Source organism: Diabrotica undecimpunctata, chromosome 7 (assembly GCF_040954645.1).
Source record: "Diabrotica undecimpunctata isolate CICGRU chromosome 7, icDiaUnde3, whole genome shotgun sequence".
Classification (NCBI taxonomy): domain Eukaryota; kingdom Metazoa; phylum Arthropoda; class Insecta; order Coleoptera; family Chrysomelidae; genus Diabrotica; species Diabrotica undecimpunctata.
In genome coordinates this window covers 46,960,791-46,976,557 of record NC_092809.1, presented here as the reverse complement: position 1 = coordinate 46,976,557, position 15,767 = coordinate 46,960,791, and the positions used below count along the sequence as shown (strand labels likewise).

Genomic DNA, 15,767 nt, shown 5'->3' with positions numbered 1-15,767 from the left:
CCAAACGTAGCAGCTTCTCGTTTCAGTTCTATAACTTTTTCGCTCAATACCCTTTTGTTGCGGCTTATTATGGCAACATCATCCGCCTATGCGCATATTTGCATAGATCTTGTATTAATACAGCCGTTTACATCCAGTTTTCTAACAACAGCTTCTAAAGTTAGATTAAAAAGTGTTGTTGATAAGGCATCCCCTTGTCTAACTCCATTTTCAATCTCAAATGCCTGCGTCATATCTCCATCTATTCTCACCATAACTTTATCTTCGATATAACCAAGAAATGGTCCGAATCGCAATTTGCGCCTCTATATGTTCTAACATCTGTTACGGAGGTTTCCCACCGCTTAGATATTAATATGTGATCAATTTGATTAAATTTATTAGTACCAGGTATCATCCAGGTTCCTTTATGAATATTTTTATGAGGAAAACACGTACTAACAACTCTTAGTTTGTTTGCCATTGCCAACTGTGCCACTCTCATACCGTTGTTGCTGGTAATATCATGTAAACTATTCTTACCAAAGGATTCTGCATATATTTTCTCTTTTCCCAGCTTCGCGTTCATATCACCCAGAACTATAACTGCATCTCTCTTCTGTGCGTTTTCACATTCTACTTGTAGTTGGTCATAGAATTGGTCGGTTACTAGTTCATCTGCTGCTTCTGTTGGGGCATGGATATTAATAATTGTAACATTATGAAATTTTCCCCTTAGACGTATTTTGCATATTCTTTCATTAACTGGAGTAAAACCCAATACTGACCTGCGTCATTTATGGTTTACCGTAAAACCCACTCCAAAGTCTCCTTGTCTTTCTGCTCCACAGTAGTACATACTGTATTCTTTTTTATTTATGCAACCATGCCCTTTAAATCTGATTTCTTGGAGAGCTGCTATGTCTACTTCGTACTTCAATAGTTCCTGTGCAATACTTTGCATTTTGCCTGCCTGCAGCATGGTTTGGACATTCCAGGTTCCCAGTCGCAAATCCATCATTAAGTCCTTATTCCGTAGCTTTGGTCGTTGTCCGTTGGTCCGTCCGGTTAGTTCATTGTTCGTATCATTCGTGATAGCTGAGTTTAAGGTGAACAGGTTATCGGCCTATTGCACCCGGGTCCAGTGCCAGGGCTGCTGGCTATAGCTTCTGAACATATATATATATATATATATATATATATATATATATATATATATATATATATATATATATATATATATATATATATATATATATATTATCTTCGGATAAATTTCCGCGGTCAGGTAAATGAAAATTACTAAGTTCTCGGAAAGAACCGCGTTGAGAATTTGAAATTCGACACGTTCGGCACCCATTTTGGAGCCATTATCAAGAGAGATTTGGTTCCGTTCGAGTTCGGGGTCTCAATCTGCCTACTCCCCTCACTCGTGACGTACCGGTATCTTGTTCTGCAAAAATACAAGAACCGTCAAACGGCACTGAGGTCTCAATCAGCCTACTCCTCGATATTACACTGTGACCTGTGACTGTCACTCAAATATCAAAGTGCATTGGTAACGATGCGGGGATTTTTGATTGAAATCTCTGTAAGGCGTAAGGTATCAATATTGAACATTGATAGCGTGGCACATTAGGCTAATTAATCGATATTCTGAGCATTTTCTAGCATTGTGTTTAATTAAGTTGATATAGGGATTTTAAAAGGTTTACCTCGAGCAGTAGGTGCTGTTATTATTTGTATATATCAATTTCAAATAGCTGGGAAGCTTTTGTATCTTCTTCTTTGGGTGCCGTGTCCGTATTCAGACGTTGGCCGTCATCATGTTTACAATTTCCTGAAACCTTTCTCTGTCGGCTGCTGCGCGAAATAATTCTTCTACTGTGGAACCACACCATTGTCTAATATTACGCAGCCATGAAAGTTTCTTTCGACCAATTTATCTCTTTCCTTCCACTTTTCCTTGTATTATAAGGCGAAGTAGATGGTATTTAGGTCCTCTAATTATATGGCCGAAGTATTCTGTTTTTCTCCTCTTTATGGTGTTTATAAGCTTTTGTATGGAAGGACGAAAATTTACTATATTCAATATAATTTCTTTGCTTGTCAATGTTTTTAATTGAGCCCTTGCTTATACTAATTGTACCCTTTCCTGTATTTTTGACAAAGAAATTTAACCCCTTATATTTGACAAGAGAAATTGACCAGTCTAGCTGAGGCCGATTAAGCTTCCGTATTGCCTTTCAAACTGAGTGGGCGATGTCAAAAAATTTACCATTTGATTTCCGTTGCTGATAAATTATTCAGGTAATATTAAATACTATCAAACTTTTTCTTATTTAACAGAGCTTTAAATCGTTATTCTAGTTTTATCGTGGAACTACGTGTTCTCTGTCATGTTTTCTACTTCATATCACTCACTCACTCGGCACTCACATAGCTTTAGGTCTTCCTCTTGTATCTTAATTTTTACTCTCCTATATTGATGATAATAGTATTTTTTTTTATTTCTACCTTTTGTTTAATTAAGCACCGAAATTTCCATTTTTGCCCATATATGAAACGAGCATTATGGTAACTAATAAAAGAGTATTGCACATTTTCGGTCATAAAAGGCATCCTTGTATCGGCTACACCATTAAGGTGTCAAGCAATATCCCCTATATTATCCAGTTTACGCCACATCGGCGTCGTTACCAACGGCACTTAATTTGTACAGCCCTATGGAGTGGCGAGAGATATGATGACCCCTTGATATACAATCCCCTTATTCCTACACAGTTACCGAGAAATACTTTCTGTTCTACGAGCTATAACGACTAAATTTTCGATAACTTGGGTGTGCTTCTATATTTCAAGACATACAAAACTGGTTTTGTGTTTATTTTTATAATTAAAAACTAGATACTATCTTTTTTATGCTGTTCACTCATGCTTTCAAACTAATTAAAAGGCTACAGTTTCTTGAATATCTTTTTCTTGTGATTTTCCAGTAGTTATATCTCCTTCGTCGTTGACTGGTAGTAAACGATAAGAAATTCCGAATAATACTTCGTGCTTTATGGCAATTCCTTCGACAATGTATAATGAGTAGGTAAATTTGACAAAATTAGTAGTGATAAGAGATATGAGAACACGAAGAACTATTGCCTCAAAGTCAATAGGGTTCTTCCTTACAACAAGGTGTACTTAATATTTGAGGATTTTTCTTCCAAGAAAAAAGGCATAATAATAACAGAAAAAGAGTACATGTTGACCCCAAATTCAATAGGTTTCTTCTTTGTCCCAAAAGAAACCTGTGTTTAGACGGACGGACAGAAAATAAGTAGCTATAATGGCTATACGTAATGGATTTTGACATTGTAAATTACAGGTAAACTTGTGTACTGCATCGGGATGACTCATAGCTCTTGTCAAAATCCATTACCTCTACCAGGGCTACAACTTAATAATATATGTAAACATCCACAGGGAGAATAAGAATTTATGATACATGAAAGAGGTCAATAAATTCTTGTAGTAATTAAATTATCGTTAACTTGCTTAGTTTACTAAAATCTATTACATCTTATATATTATTATATCATCAATTATATTATGTAACTTATATTACATTAATAACCGATTTTATGTTATACTAAAACAATTTTTATTTGAAGGTGATTACTTGGCAACATCGCACTTAACGAAGCCCTTAACGATAACTTTTCAACGAAATTATATTCCACTTATCAATTTTGCAGAGGCGTACCAAGAAAAAATTAAATATTTATTTAAACACATAAGTAATTACGTAAAAATTAAATCTAAGACCGATATAATTGTTAAATTATCATGTGTCTTTTGACAGGTATCTTATACATAGTTGTTTAACAAATTAAAGTAAAATTTTATTTTTATTAGAGAGTACCTAATACAGAACTTCAAAAAAACAGAAAACTTTGGAAAATACTTATTTTTTTAATAGGCTAAACAATCTAAAATTTTAACATACGATCTCGTCATTACAAATCATTCTCTATTTATAAAATTACTGTGTGCTCTAAACGTTATATTTGTTTTTTACTTAATTTGAAAGTTTCCTTGTGTTTATTTGTTTATATAAATATAAAAATATATTATGAAGTTCATATAAATTAAAATGAAGTAAGCTAAACTATTATCATGTGAATGCGTGTATATAGTAGTGCATTTGTTTATTTCAGTAAATTCTCGAATTATGAAATTAAGATGGCACTAACTACTAAAGATTTAATAGCTTTGTTAGATTGTGAAAATGCTGACTCACTTAATGTGGTTTATTTGCCGCCGAGATTAGATTAGAAAGTTTCTAATGTAGAAGACATTGATAATAATATTATTTGTGAAGCATCAATAAAATCGGATATTGCAGGTACATATGAAATACAGGTGATTGGGAATTCTGACGATTCTGATTATGATATTCCTCTGAACCACAGATAAAAAGTCCAAAGAAAAAACCAGGCAAAAATAGTAAATCCAAATTTGTCTTAAGTTGTAACAGATACTCCTTATCTGTGGAACGAATAATAATACCCATGGATCGATTTTTTTGCACCTGAGTGTACTTGTACTAAAAATAAAATAATTGTGGGAAACATTTTAATTTGTTTATGTACGGTTTCCAACCATTTCTAAACTTTTTATCAGACATAATTAAATTACAATCGGCATTCCCAATAATCATTAGGATAATTTGCTTAATGTGTTTAGGATCTTTGTAAGCGGTTATATTATATTTTACCTCTCAAGCACAACAGTTAGAAAGTTTCTGTCATATTGATCTAAACTTAGTATATTCTAATTCAAGTGACCATCATGTCTAGACGTATGTTGGATATTGATAAATTAATGGCAAATGTGCATAAATACTTCACCACGGAAATAGACAATGGTGGACTTTAAAAGTCATTATTATGTATAAATCAACGCGTTTGTGACGCACTCGGGATAAGTGAAAGTAAGCTAAAAACTGTAATGAAGACTGTCAGAGATTCTCAAGAAGATCTTACTATGACTAGGTATCACAAAGACAAGAAAACAACTCGTAAACATTCTAGGAGCATTGACTTACCTGATGGAAAAAAATTTGAAATTCGCAATATTTTGAATTTAATGCGTGAAAACAATCAACATGTCAGTTTAGATACTTTATTGGCCAAAATAAGAGAAAGACAAGTTTCTGAAATTAAGAAAATAATAGGTTACTTTTATGCGAAAGGAGTAGTGTGGTTCACAAAAGAATTAAATTTTTGAGAGAATAAACTAGACTTAAATCTGAAAATGCAATATTCGTATACTTAGATGAGACATGGATATTTGCAAAGGGTGGAATTAAAAGAATTTGGCAAGACGACAGCATAAAATTAATAAAACACACAGATAGCAAAGGCAAAAGACACATCATTCTTCATGCAGGAGGGAAAGAAGGCTTTATAGAAAACGCAGATTTGATTTTTTCTTCAAAATCAAAATCTGCTGATTACCATGAAAACGTGAATGCAGATATGTTTGTTACATGGCTTGAGGAGAAATCGTTACCTAGTCTGAGTGAACCATCAGTTATAGTTTTAGATAATGCACCTTACCATTCAGGGATATTAACTGTGATGTGTATACTTGTTTTATCGACTACAAAAAGGCATTTGATAGAGTAAAGCATGATAAACTTATAAACATCTTGAAAGAAGTGGGGTTAGATGATAGGGACTTAAGAATCATCTATAATTTATACTACAACCAGACAGCCAATATTAAAGTGGATGACCAATTGACAGAGGCAGTCTTCATAGATAGAGGAGCGAGGCAAGGATGCATTCTGTCCCCGGTGTTATTTAATATATACTCTGAATATATCTTCGAGCAAGCGCTAGGCGAACTACAAGAAGGCGTATTAGTCAACGGAATACGTCTAAACAACATTAGATATATATAGCAGTAGTTTTTGCAGATAGTCTGGACGGTTTGCAAAGAATAATGTCGCGTATATCAGATATAAGTAGAGAACACGGACTTGATCTTAATACGAAGAAAACAAAGTAAATGGTAGTCAGTAAGCGCGAAATATTAAATACACAGCTTTTGGTTAACCAATATCCAATTGACAGAGTGGACAGCTACACATACCTTGGTACCAACATTAACAGCCAATGGGATCACTCCAGTGAAATAAAACAACGCATAGGAAAAGCGAGATCGGCGTCAATAATGATGAAGTCTCTTTTCAGAAGTCACGATTTACCACTTGCTACCAAAATCTCTCTCATTAGATGCTATGTATTTTCTACGTTATTATACGGAGTAGAGGCCTGGACACTTTCCGAAGCTTCTTTAAGAAAACTCGAGGCATTCGAGATGTGGTGTTACAGACGTATTTTAAGAATTTCATGGGTGGATCCTGTGACTAATGTTGAGGTCCTACGTAGAATAGGCAAGGAATGCGAGATTATTAACACCATTAAAGAGCGCAAACTAGAATATCTTGGCCATGTTATGAGGAATGAACAGAGATACGGCTTGTTGCAACTCATTCTTCAGGGCAAGGTATTTGGAAAGAGAGGACCAGGGAGAAGAAGAATATCTTGGCTTCAAAACCTGAGAAAGTGGTTTAATACATCGACAACCGGACTATTCAGAATAGCAGCAAGCAAAGTTAGGATAGCCATGTTGATCGCCAACATCCGGAACGGATAGGCATCGTAAGAAGAAGAAGACCTTACCATTCGGAGATTTTGGAGAAACAACCGGAATACGCTTTCAAATCAGAGTTACTGGAAATTTCGAAACGTAATGAAAAACCAACAGTTTATATAGTTAACCAAATTGTATCCAGTTATGGACATCAAGTACTATAGTTACTGTCGTATCACTGTCAGTTTAATTCCATCGAACACATCTGGGGCATATGTAAAACATATTATGATAATCACGTTGGATGCGGTGGATACAGTGCCGATGCAGTTCTAAATGAAATCTTATTAAAATGAAATGAATCTATGGTTTCATTAGAATGTTTTTAATAGTTCCTTTGTTATGTCAAATAATAATTCGAAACAGTCAAAGCTAACAGAAGCGATGCGATATTGGTCGAAATTCTCTTCCTGACTGAGGGTGATTCAAGCAAGCAAGCAATTTAATTAAACCCAGCCTAAGAGACTTATTCACCCCTTGAAATTACGTTCGGGTGTAACAATTCATTGGAGCGAGGTGTATTAATTCGTGTGTAAGCAGAAAACCGCGCTCCAATGCTCCAGACTATAATTTTCTCTCTTATAGCACTCTGATGCGCGATAGGGACACAGCTATCAGCCAAATGCTCTTCAGATGGAAGTCCTGGGTAATAGAACTCCAATATGGTTCCCTAACCGATTCAAATTCAGGCTATCGTTAAGAGCTTTATTCCTGTTATTTTCTTGTGACTTTTCCGCGAAACTGAAATTGCTTGCTTGGACCTCAAGCCTCTGAACTTGACGCAGCCTCCTTGGTGTTCAAGGGTTTGGGTCCTATGTGCCCGGATTTTTTAGGTTTTGTTAATTTTTTTGGTGGCTTTTTTTTAATTTTTTTGGCGACCAAAGCATTTTTTTATTTGTAATTTTTTTTGGCAGGATGTCCTGCAAATATGTCCTGAAAATAAAATCCTAATTAATGAGACCCACGCAGTTTTATTGCTATTGTCTGTGTTGTTATGCTCTACTGAGTGATTCTCGAAGATGTGCTTTATTTATATCCTTCCATTGTACACGGGATATGTCGGTTGGTGCAGGTCGGTACTAAAATTTTCGATACATCTGGATATAATTTTGTATTTCATAGCGATATGAGATCTCACTCATATCTAAAGGATCTAAACTCTTTAAATGCAGATCATAGCACAGAATAATCTTGATTTTTAAAGTTATATGTAATATACTTCAGTACACGATGACACAATTTATCAGTACCCATAAAAATTAGGTTACTACGATATTATATCTTTCCTATACTGTCGTACGGAGTTGAGTCGTGGATTCTCACATACGCAGTTTGCAAAATACAGATTGCCATGATGGTCGCCAACATCCGAAACGGATAGCCACAAGAAGGGAAGAAGAAGACAAAGAGAGCGAGAGTATTAAGTATTGTAATTTTCAGCATTGTTAGTAAATACAGCTGTCTAGTAATTATAATTGAATATTCCCGTTGCTTACTTAGATTTTTTATATTTAACACCTTATTTTTCAGGTTATAGTCAGTGCGTTCTTAAACCCAAAACTACCGAGGAAGTATCAAAAATTCTATCTTATTGTAATGAGCACCGAATCGCCGTTTGTCCGCAAGGAGGTAATACTGGGCTTGTTGGGGGATCTGTTCCAGTTTTTGATGAAGTGGTTTTGTGGACTGGACTTATGAACGAAATTGTGAATTTAGACGAAACTTCAGGTATGTTATTGAATGCAATTTTTAGAGTTTTAGAAATCATATAATATATATATATATATATATATATATATATATATATATATATATATATATATATATATATATATATATATATATATATATACAAACAACACAGTTTATTAGGGTTGCAGTCAGAAAATTGGCCAGAAAATTGGCCGGGATGTTAATGAAACACTCTTTTGACTTTTTGTCTAGCTTTCGGAATGGTTTTATTCCTTTTTCAAGACACTGTAATAAGAAAAATATGTACCTAAATATTAATAAAATATCACAATTCTTCAGTGCAACTTACTAGTCGTTGAGATTATTTATAAAAGCATTGACACTCAACATTAATACCACAAATATAAAATATAAAATAATGGAGAAAATACATTCTAAAATTTTTAAAATTTAGGTAAAAATAGTAAAACTTAGTTTATGGCATCTTTTACTGGTGTGTTTTAACTCTGACACATAGAGAACAGAAAGTAAAAACCCTATGATTAAAAAGTAATTAGGTGTACTTAATATTATATTTCTTTTTAAGAAATACTAGAGGCCCATCTTAGGTGATTTTACTTTTTAATTTTTAAACCTCTTAATGGTATGCAACATGTTATGCATAGAAGTGTAATTTATGTACAGGTAAATATTTATTTTATTTTGGACGTTTTTCCAGTAAGTAAAAATAAATGTTCCTCAGTTTATCTATGTCAGACTTTTTATTGATGCAAGATGTACTAGATTTTATGGAACACATTTCCAAGAAAACACGTTTTAAATGGTTCTTTTCCTTTGTCAAAATACAGGAATCCTCGAAATTAAATTCATGTTTCAACGTTAATGCATGTTCTGTCAGTGCACATGCATTTATTTTTTTTGGTTTTTATATCACTACGATGTGAGATCACCCTACTGTGAAAATTACGAGATGATTTTCCTATGTATATTTTGTTACAATTGGTACACGGTATAGAATAAGCAACATTCGATGACTCCTGTATTGTGATAGGATCTTTTGTTTTTGTGTATAACTTCGATACCGTTTTCACATTTTTGGTTGTAATTTTTAAACCACTAATATTTTTGAAGATGTTCATTAGCTTCGGTGTCAGAACTGGAATGTAGGATAGGCAACCATAAGTTATTTTAGATGGTATCACTGATGTGTTACGTGTCAATGTCAATTGTCAGACCTCATTGTTATGAAAATTTTGGTTGTCAGAAAATTGCAAAGGAAAAGGAAAACCGAAAATGCGTTTATTTAACAGCCCTATAGAATAGGAGTTCTCTTGTAATGTAGATCTCAGCTTTTTTAGTCCCTTTGAACTCGATGTGTGACAAGTTGATAACCCTAGTTTTCAGGGCCAAAACCAAATTTGTTTTCATCTTAGATGGATGTTGAGAATGAAAGTTTATAAAACAGTAGTTACTAAAACAAGGTTTACGATACCACTCCGTCCGTAGCATGCCATCATTGCCACGATGGATTAGCATGTCTAAAAAAGGAATCATATTAGCCTCTCTCTTAACCGTAAACTTTAGGTGTTGACATTGGGCGTTAAAGGTGTTTAAAACATCAGTTACTTTGTCTTCTTAAAAAAGGTATCTTTTCTTTACACGTTGTTATAAGTTCATCCAAAACAAAGTTACATAGTATGGGGGATATTTTGCTGCCCAGTGGAGTGCCAAAGTGATTTCATAAGAATTTTAACATTTATACTTGACTCTAACATCTTTTTGTTCAATGGTAATTTCTTTAAACAAATCAACAAAGCGACAGCAGCTTTTGCTAAAATATTTAATCTTTTACACATTTCGTATAGTCCAGAGGACAGAAAACGATATTATTAAATCGTTTTCGTTCATGGCCGCCAAAGCAGGTGGTACCTCTGTAGGCTAACCACTGCAGTGTTCAAGTTTTAGGAGAGATTCGTTGGACTCTCCGAGTTTGAATTTGTATCAGCCCGAGTGTCTGATGAGGCAGGGATACGCTTAACAAACTAGGCCATACATATATATATATATATATATATATATATATATATATATATATATATATATATATATATATATATATATATTTGATTTTGCCAGTCACATATTTGCCATCTACAGTGACTTATTAAATTTTTAAAATAATAAACTTATATATTCAGAGATTCTACAGTATTCACTGCCTTCCCTCGCTCAACCGTTTCCATGTCTCTCTGTTGTACCATTCTCCATCGTTTAGGCCTGTCTTACTCATGGCGTCGTCTACTTCGTTCCTCCAGGATTTTGGGGGTCGTCCTCTTTTCCTCCTTCCTATGGGGCCCCATTCGGTTATTCTCTTTATCCATCTGCTGTCACTAGGTCTTCTTACATGTCCATACCACTTTTGTCTTTTTCGTTCTATGTATGTTAGTATGTCTGTTTCTATTGATGTTCTTTGCTTTATTTCGTCATTACTTCTCCTATCCATTCTTGTTACTCTGCAGCATCTTCGCAGGCATTCCATCTCTGTTGCTAAAATAATAAACTTCTTGCACGTAAACCAAGTAAATATAAAGTATGGTCTGGTGCACTTCTGACCTGACATAATGTTTTTTAGTATACCCTATATATATATATATATATATATATATATATATATATATATATATTTTTTTTTTTTTTTTTTTTTTTTTTTTTTGATGGTACGCTATATACATTATATGTACTATACGTCTCACTTCGTTTGATTTGATTTGATGTGTTATATCCTAGGAATTGGCTAGTTGTTTATTTTGTACTCAGTCACAGGCTTTCTTTAAGTCAACAAAGCAAATTTTCCTTACAGTCTGTCCATTGTCATCCATAGCTTCATGTGATATCTCGTATGTTGTTATAAGTTCATTAATAACGAAGATATTGTGTAGTGCACTTTTGGTAGTCGCCTTGTTTATTTTTTCTATCTTAATATATTCTTTATATCCTCTCCTTTCATTTGGTATGGCGTATGTTAGGATTCGATCAGTTGTTTATTTTGTACTCAGTCAGAGGTCTTTTTTAAGTCAATAAATTAAAATCTGTCTTATAGCTAATCTATTTTCTTCCTTAGTGTCCTACGCAACTATACGTTCATTAATAATAAAGATACGGCATAGTCTCCTTTTAATAACCCTCTTCTGTCCAATGATGTGTCACGATCCGACGAACTATTTTACCCCCACCACAAAACGCTCAAAAATGTGCAAAATGAACAACCTTACCGTTTTATTATAGGATTTTGCATGGCAAATGGGGCAGAAACGATATACTCCATTTACTTATTATTTATTACTTGAATAATATTACTTATTTACTATGAAGTAGTAAATTTTCCGAGTAAGGATATTGGATATTGGAATCACGAATTTGTAGAATGAATTAGCAATAAATCAACCGTATCGTTTCAAGAACAAAATATGATTGAAACGTCAGTTGGTGGTTCAGATTTCTTCACTAGGTGGCGCTAGGAGATATCATCCCGGACAAACATATATACATATATATATATATATATATATATATATATATATATATATATATATATATATATATATATATATATATTTAAACTTAGAGCTAAGATTAATATTATTATAAAAATTAATATTAAACTCACCAGTCTTCCGGGTTGAACCGCGTCGATATCCATTTTGCCGAGCTTTCGACATCCTCTCTGATGTCTTCTTCAGGGCTTCCGAGGTCTCAGTCTCCCGAGCCCCCAGACACTACTACACTCACTAGTCACTTCTAGTTCACTCACTAGTTCACTATGAACATTCCATTTCTGTTCGCAATTCCGATTCAATTTCAGCTCTCGGTCAACACCATCTTCATACAGGTCACAAAATTGATTTCGAAAACTCCAGAACCATAGCCCCCATCCGCTTTTATAAACCAAGAATTATCCGAGAAGCCATAGAAATAGAAAAAAGACCAAATTGCCTTAATAAAAGAGATGACGCCATACGGTTACCTTCTACATGGAGACCTCTCATAAACAAAATATCGCCCCCTCCATCTTCGAATCAAAATCCCACTGTCGGAAATGTTCGCGCCAACTCTCGCGCCAATCCCCACCCTAACCCCCACCTAGGCCACGTCACCATCGACGGTATAAATGAACCGTCCCCTGGTCCCAGTCGTAGTAGTGAACTAGTGAGTGAACTAGAAGTGACTAGTGAGTGTAGTAGTGTCTGGGGGCTCGGGAGACTGAGACCTCGGAAGCCCTGAAGAAGACATCAGAGAGGATGTCGAAAGCTCGGCAAAATGGATATCGACGCGGTTCAACCCGGAAGACTGGTGAGTTTAATATTAATTTTTATAATAATATTAATCTTAGCTCTAAGTTTAATTGTACTAACCGCGGAAATCTTTCCGAACATATATATATATATATATATATATATATATATATATATATATATATATATATATATATATATACTGCCATAAATATTATTCAGCTTCAAATCCAAAGAAAGTCCACAAGTAATTAATTGGCGTTAAAAATTTGTAGAACAGCGATCAAAATTAAGACCCTGTAGAATCGAAAAATATAAAAATAAAACAGATATTTAAAAAAAAATTAAATATTATCCCAATTAAAAAAAGAGATCCCTCGACGAAGAAAAGTGGTGTTATATCTTCCTTAGCGCCAGATGGAAAATGACTAGATTATTTAGAATATTTTAAAATACCTATTTAGGACTAACGAAACTTTTGTTAGTTTTTATATGTATATATAAAATTTTTAGAGTGGTGATAAAAATATTAAAAAGATATCCTGATAAATCACAGCGGAGAAATAATTGAATATAAGGTTTGTCTCACGAAATTAGAAAAATAGACAGAAAATGAATAAATACGTGGAAGCTTTTTAACATGATTCTTGACAAGTTTTCAAACTAAGTAGTCCATGTCATTTGTGTAATTCCATTTACTTGTACTTCTTAAGTAATCTGTTTTTTCTCTAATTTGTAGAATTTTACACACTTTTTCTGTACACCAAATCCTGCGCCCTCAATTTCGACTGAAAATCTTTGTAGCAATACCGTCTAGTGACTATTATGTTAATTTTTAAACGTGCCAATCCAATTTTTCCAAACTCGACTTTCCAAGTTTGAAATTTACTTATACAAAATAATTTTCTGTTGTAGGTGTTCTAACTTGTCAAGCTGGATGTATATTAGAAAATTTGGAAAGCTACGTATCAGAGCGAGGTCTAATGATTCCCCTCGATTTGGGGGCAAAAGGATCCTGTCACATTGGCGGAAATGTTTCGACCAACGCAGGTGGCTTGAGATTAATACGATATGGAAATTTGCACGGTAGCGTTTTAGGCATAGAAGCGGTAAGTTAGGTCAGGAATTGTTTTAAGTCAAAGGTCGAACACTTTACTTCCATTGTGTCAACGATTGTTCGGCGTCTTTAAACAATCGACATCCTGTTAATGTAGTCTACTTCGACCAAATCTTCGATCGTGTTTTTAAACGTCTATTTCTAACTAAATTGAATCACTGTGGTATTCTCGGGAAGTTAAACTTTTGGATTGAAAATTATCGAAAGGTACTTCCGTGGTCGTGTTGGAGAAGCCTACTCATTAGACGAATCAGCCAAGAGGGGATCAGACAAGGATAAGTACTTGGACCACTACTCTTTTGTGTATACACCAGCAATCTACCGCTCAATATATTCAGTAAGGTTTCCATTTGCGCTGATTATACCAAATTGATGGTATAAACTGCTGCAATATAGAGACGCTATATTTGCAACGACAGTAAACACTTTTAAAAATAGATTTGGTACTACTATATTTCATTTATCGGACTGCGTGGTGCTAAACATTTTTCTTTTGTGTATTTCTAATTTTCCTCGTTTTCTGCAATTCTCTGTAGTTTTATAGACATCATCATTATCTTTGACTCAACAATCTTTATGAATCTTAGGCTGCTCTAAGATGTTTCTTCAGTTGGTTATATTTAGATTCTTCAGGTTGTAAAAGTTACAAACTAATCGTACCTATTACTATCATTAATATAAAATCCAAAAAATGTTCTTTTGCATACCTGGAAATTACTAACTCCTAGCGTTATAGCTTAAGATATATAAAATACGATAATATAAACTGTATGTCTCGTCTATGTCTCGTAAAATCTTCACATATTTACCGTGGACTCCCTTCTTATTAAGTGCCCACAACAGAATCTCTCGGGGAACTCTATCATATTCTTTCTTAAGATCAATGAATACCATGAACGTCCGTTTGTTTATTCCTGTGTTTTTCCATCAGCTGCTTTTTAATAAAAATTTCATCTGTTGTTGATCTGCCTTGCGTAAAATCAAACTTATTTACACGTATCCGTCTATCAATTACTCTCCCCCATATTTTTTTATAAACTATCGTAAATTGGTTTATTTGACAATAATAGTTATTTTAGATTTAATTACACAGAAGTTATCAATAATAACGTTAGTGCTAAGGATATATAAAAGCGCAGGAAAGAGAATTTACCTTCAAAAGTGTTGACGAGATTGGACACGTCTAAAAGTTTCCAGTTTACCAGTGACGTATTGGTACGCCAACTGATTAACTGAAAAACCGTTAACTCGTCTATTGAACCAAATTTCATAGGCAGATAGCTTTTTTAGTAGTGTTCTGTCATGGACCATATTTCCATATCATACAGTAAAACAGGAATTTTAGTGGTAGCTAAAGGTCCCTGTTATTAAATATATGCCTAATTTTGATAAAACACAACTCACCGTTTTAATTCTGGATTTGATCTCTGTTGTCATATCCCATTGATTATAAATGATCACGATCAATAGGGGATGTCAAACAAATATGTAGACAAAAATGGAAAAATCCGGAAAACATCTAGAATTAATTGAAGGAAACTTAAGAAAGACAGAAAATAACAGACAAAAGGGGCACCGAAGAGTTATACAAACTTTTGTTGAAATAAAAAAAGATTATTTTCGGGGACATAGCAGATGACAATAGAACATTTGGAAAAAATAACAATATTACAAAAAATACAGAAAAAATAAATCATACAAGATCCATGAGAAGAAGAGGAAGAAGTTTTGGAGGAACTAGAAAATAACGTGGATAAAGGAAAGTTTCAGCAGATATATTGAAAGAAGTAGAAGTCATATTAGATAAATCAATAGCTGTACTTATTTTAGAAGAAAAGACGATTCTAGAAGAAATTTCCAAAGAAAAGAAAGGCCTTAAGAATATATGCTGGAAAAATGGAGAATAAAAGTGGGAATGTCAAGAAAGGGATGAAAATACATAGTTATATTATATTTCAAATACATTCAAAGTA

The 15,767-nt window shown here is 33.8% G+C and overlaps 1 protein-coding gene across 2 annotated transcripts in view; it reads left to right on the top strand.

Annotated features, from left to right (window-relative positions):
- Positions 1-15,767, top strand: part of LOC140445292 (D-2-hydroxyglutarate dehydrogenase, mitochondrial-like) — a 210,977-nt gene that overhangs the window by 175,908 nt on the left and 19,302 nt on the right. For both annotated transcript variants that reach the window (XM_072537230.1, XM_072537231.1), the window contains 2 exons: positions 8,224-8,421; positions 13,593-13,786. In XM_072537230.1, the coding sequence (XP_072393331.1) occupies positions 8,224-8,421; positions 13,593-13,786 (392 nt within the window). The remainder of the gene's footprint in view (positions 1-8,223; positions 8,422-13,592; positions 13,787-15,767) is intronic.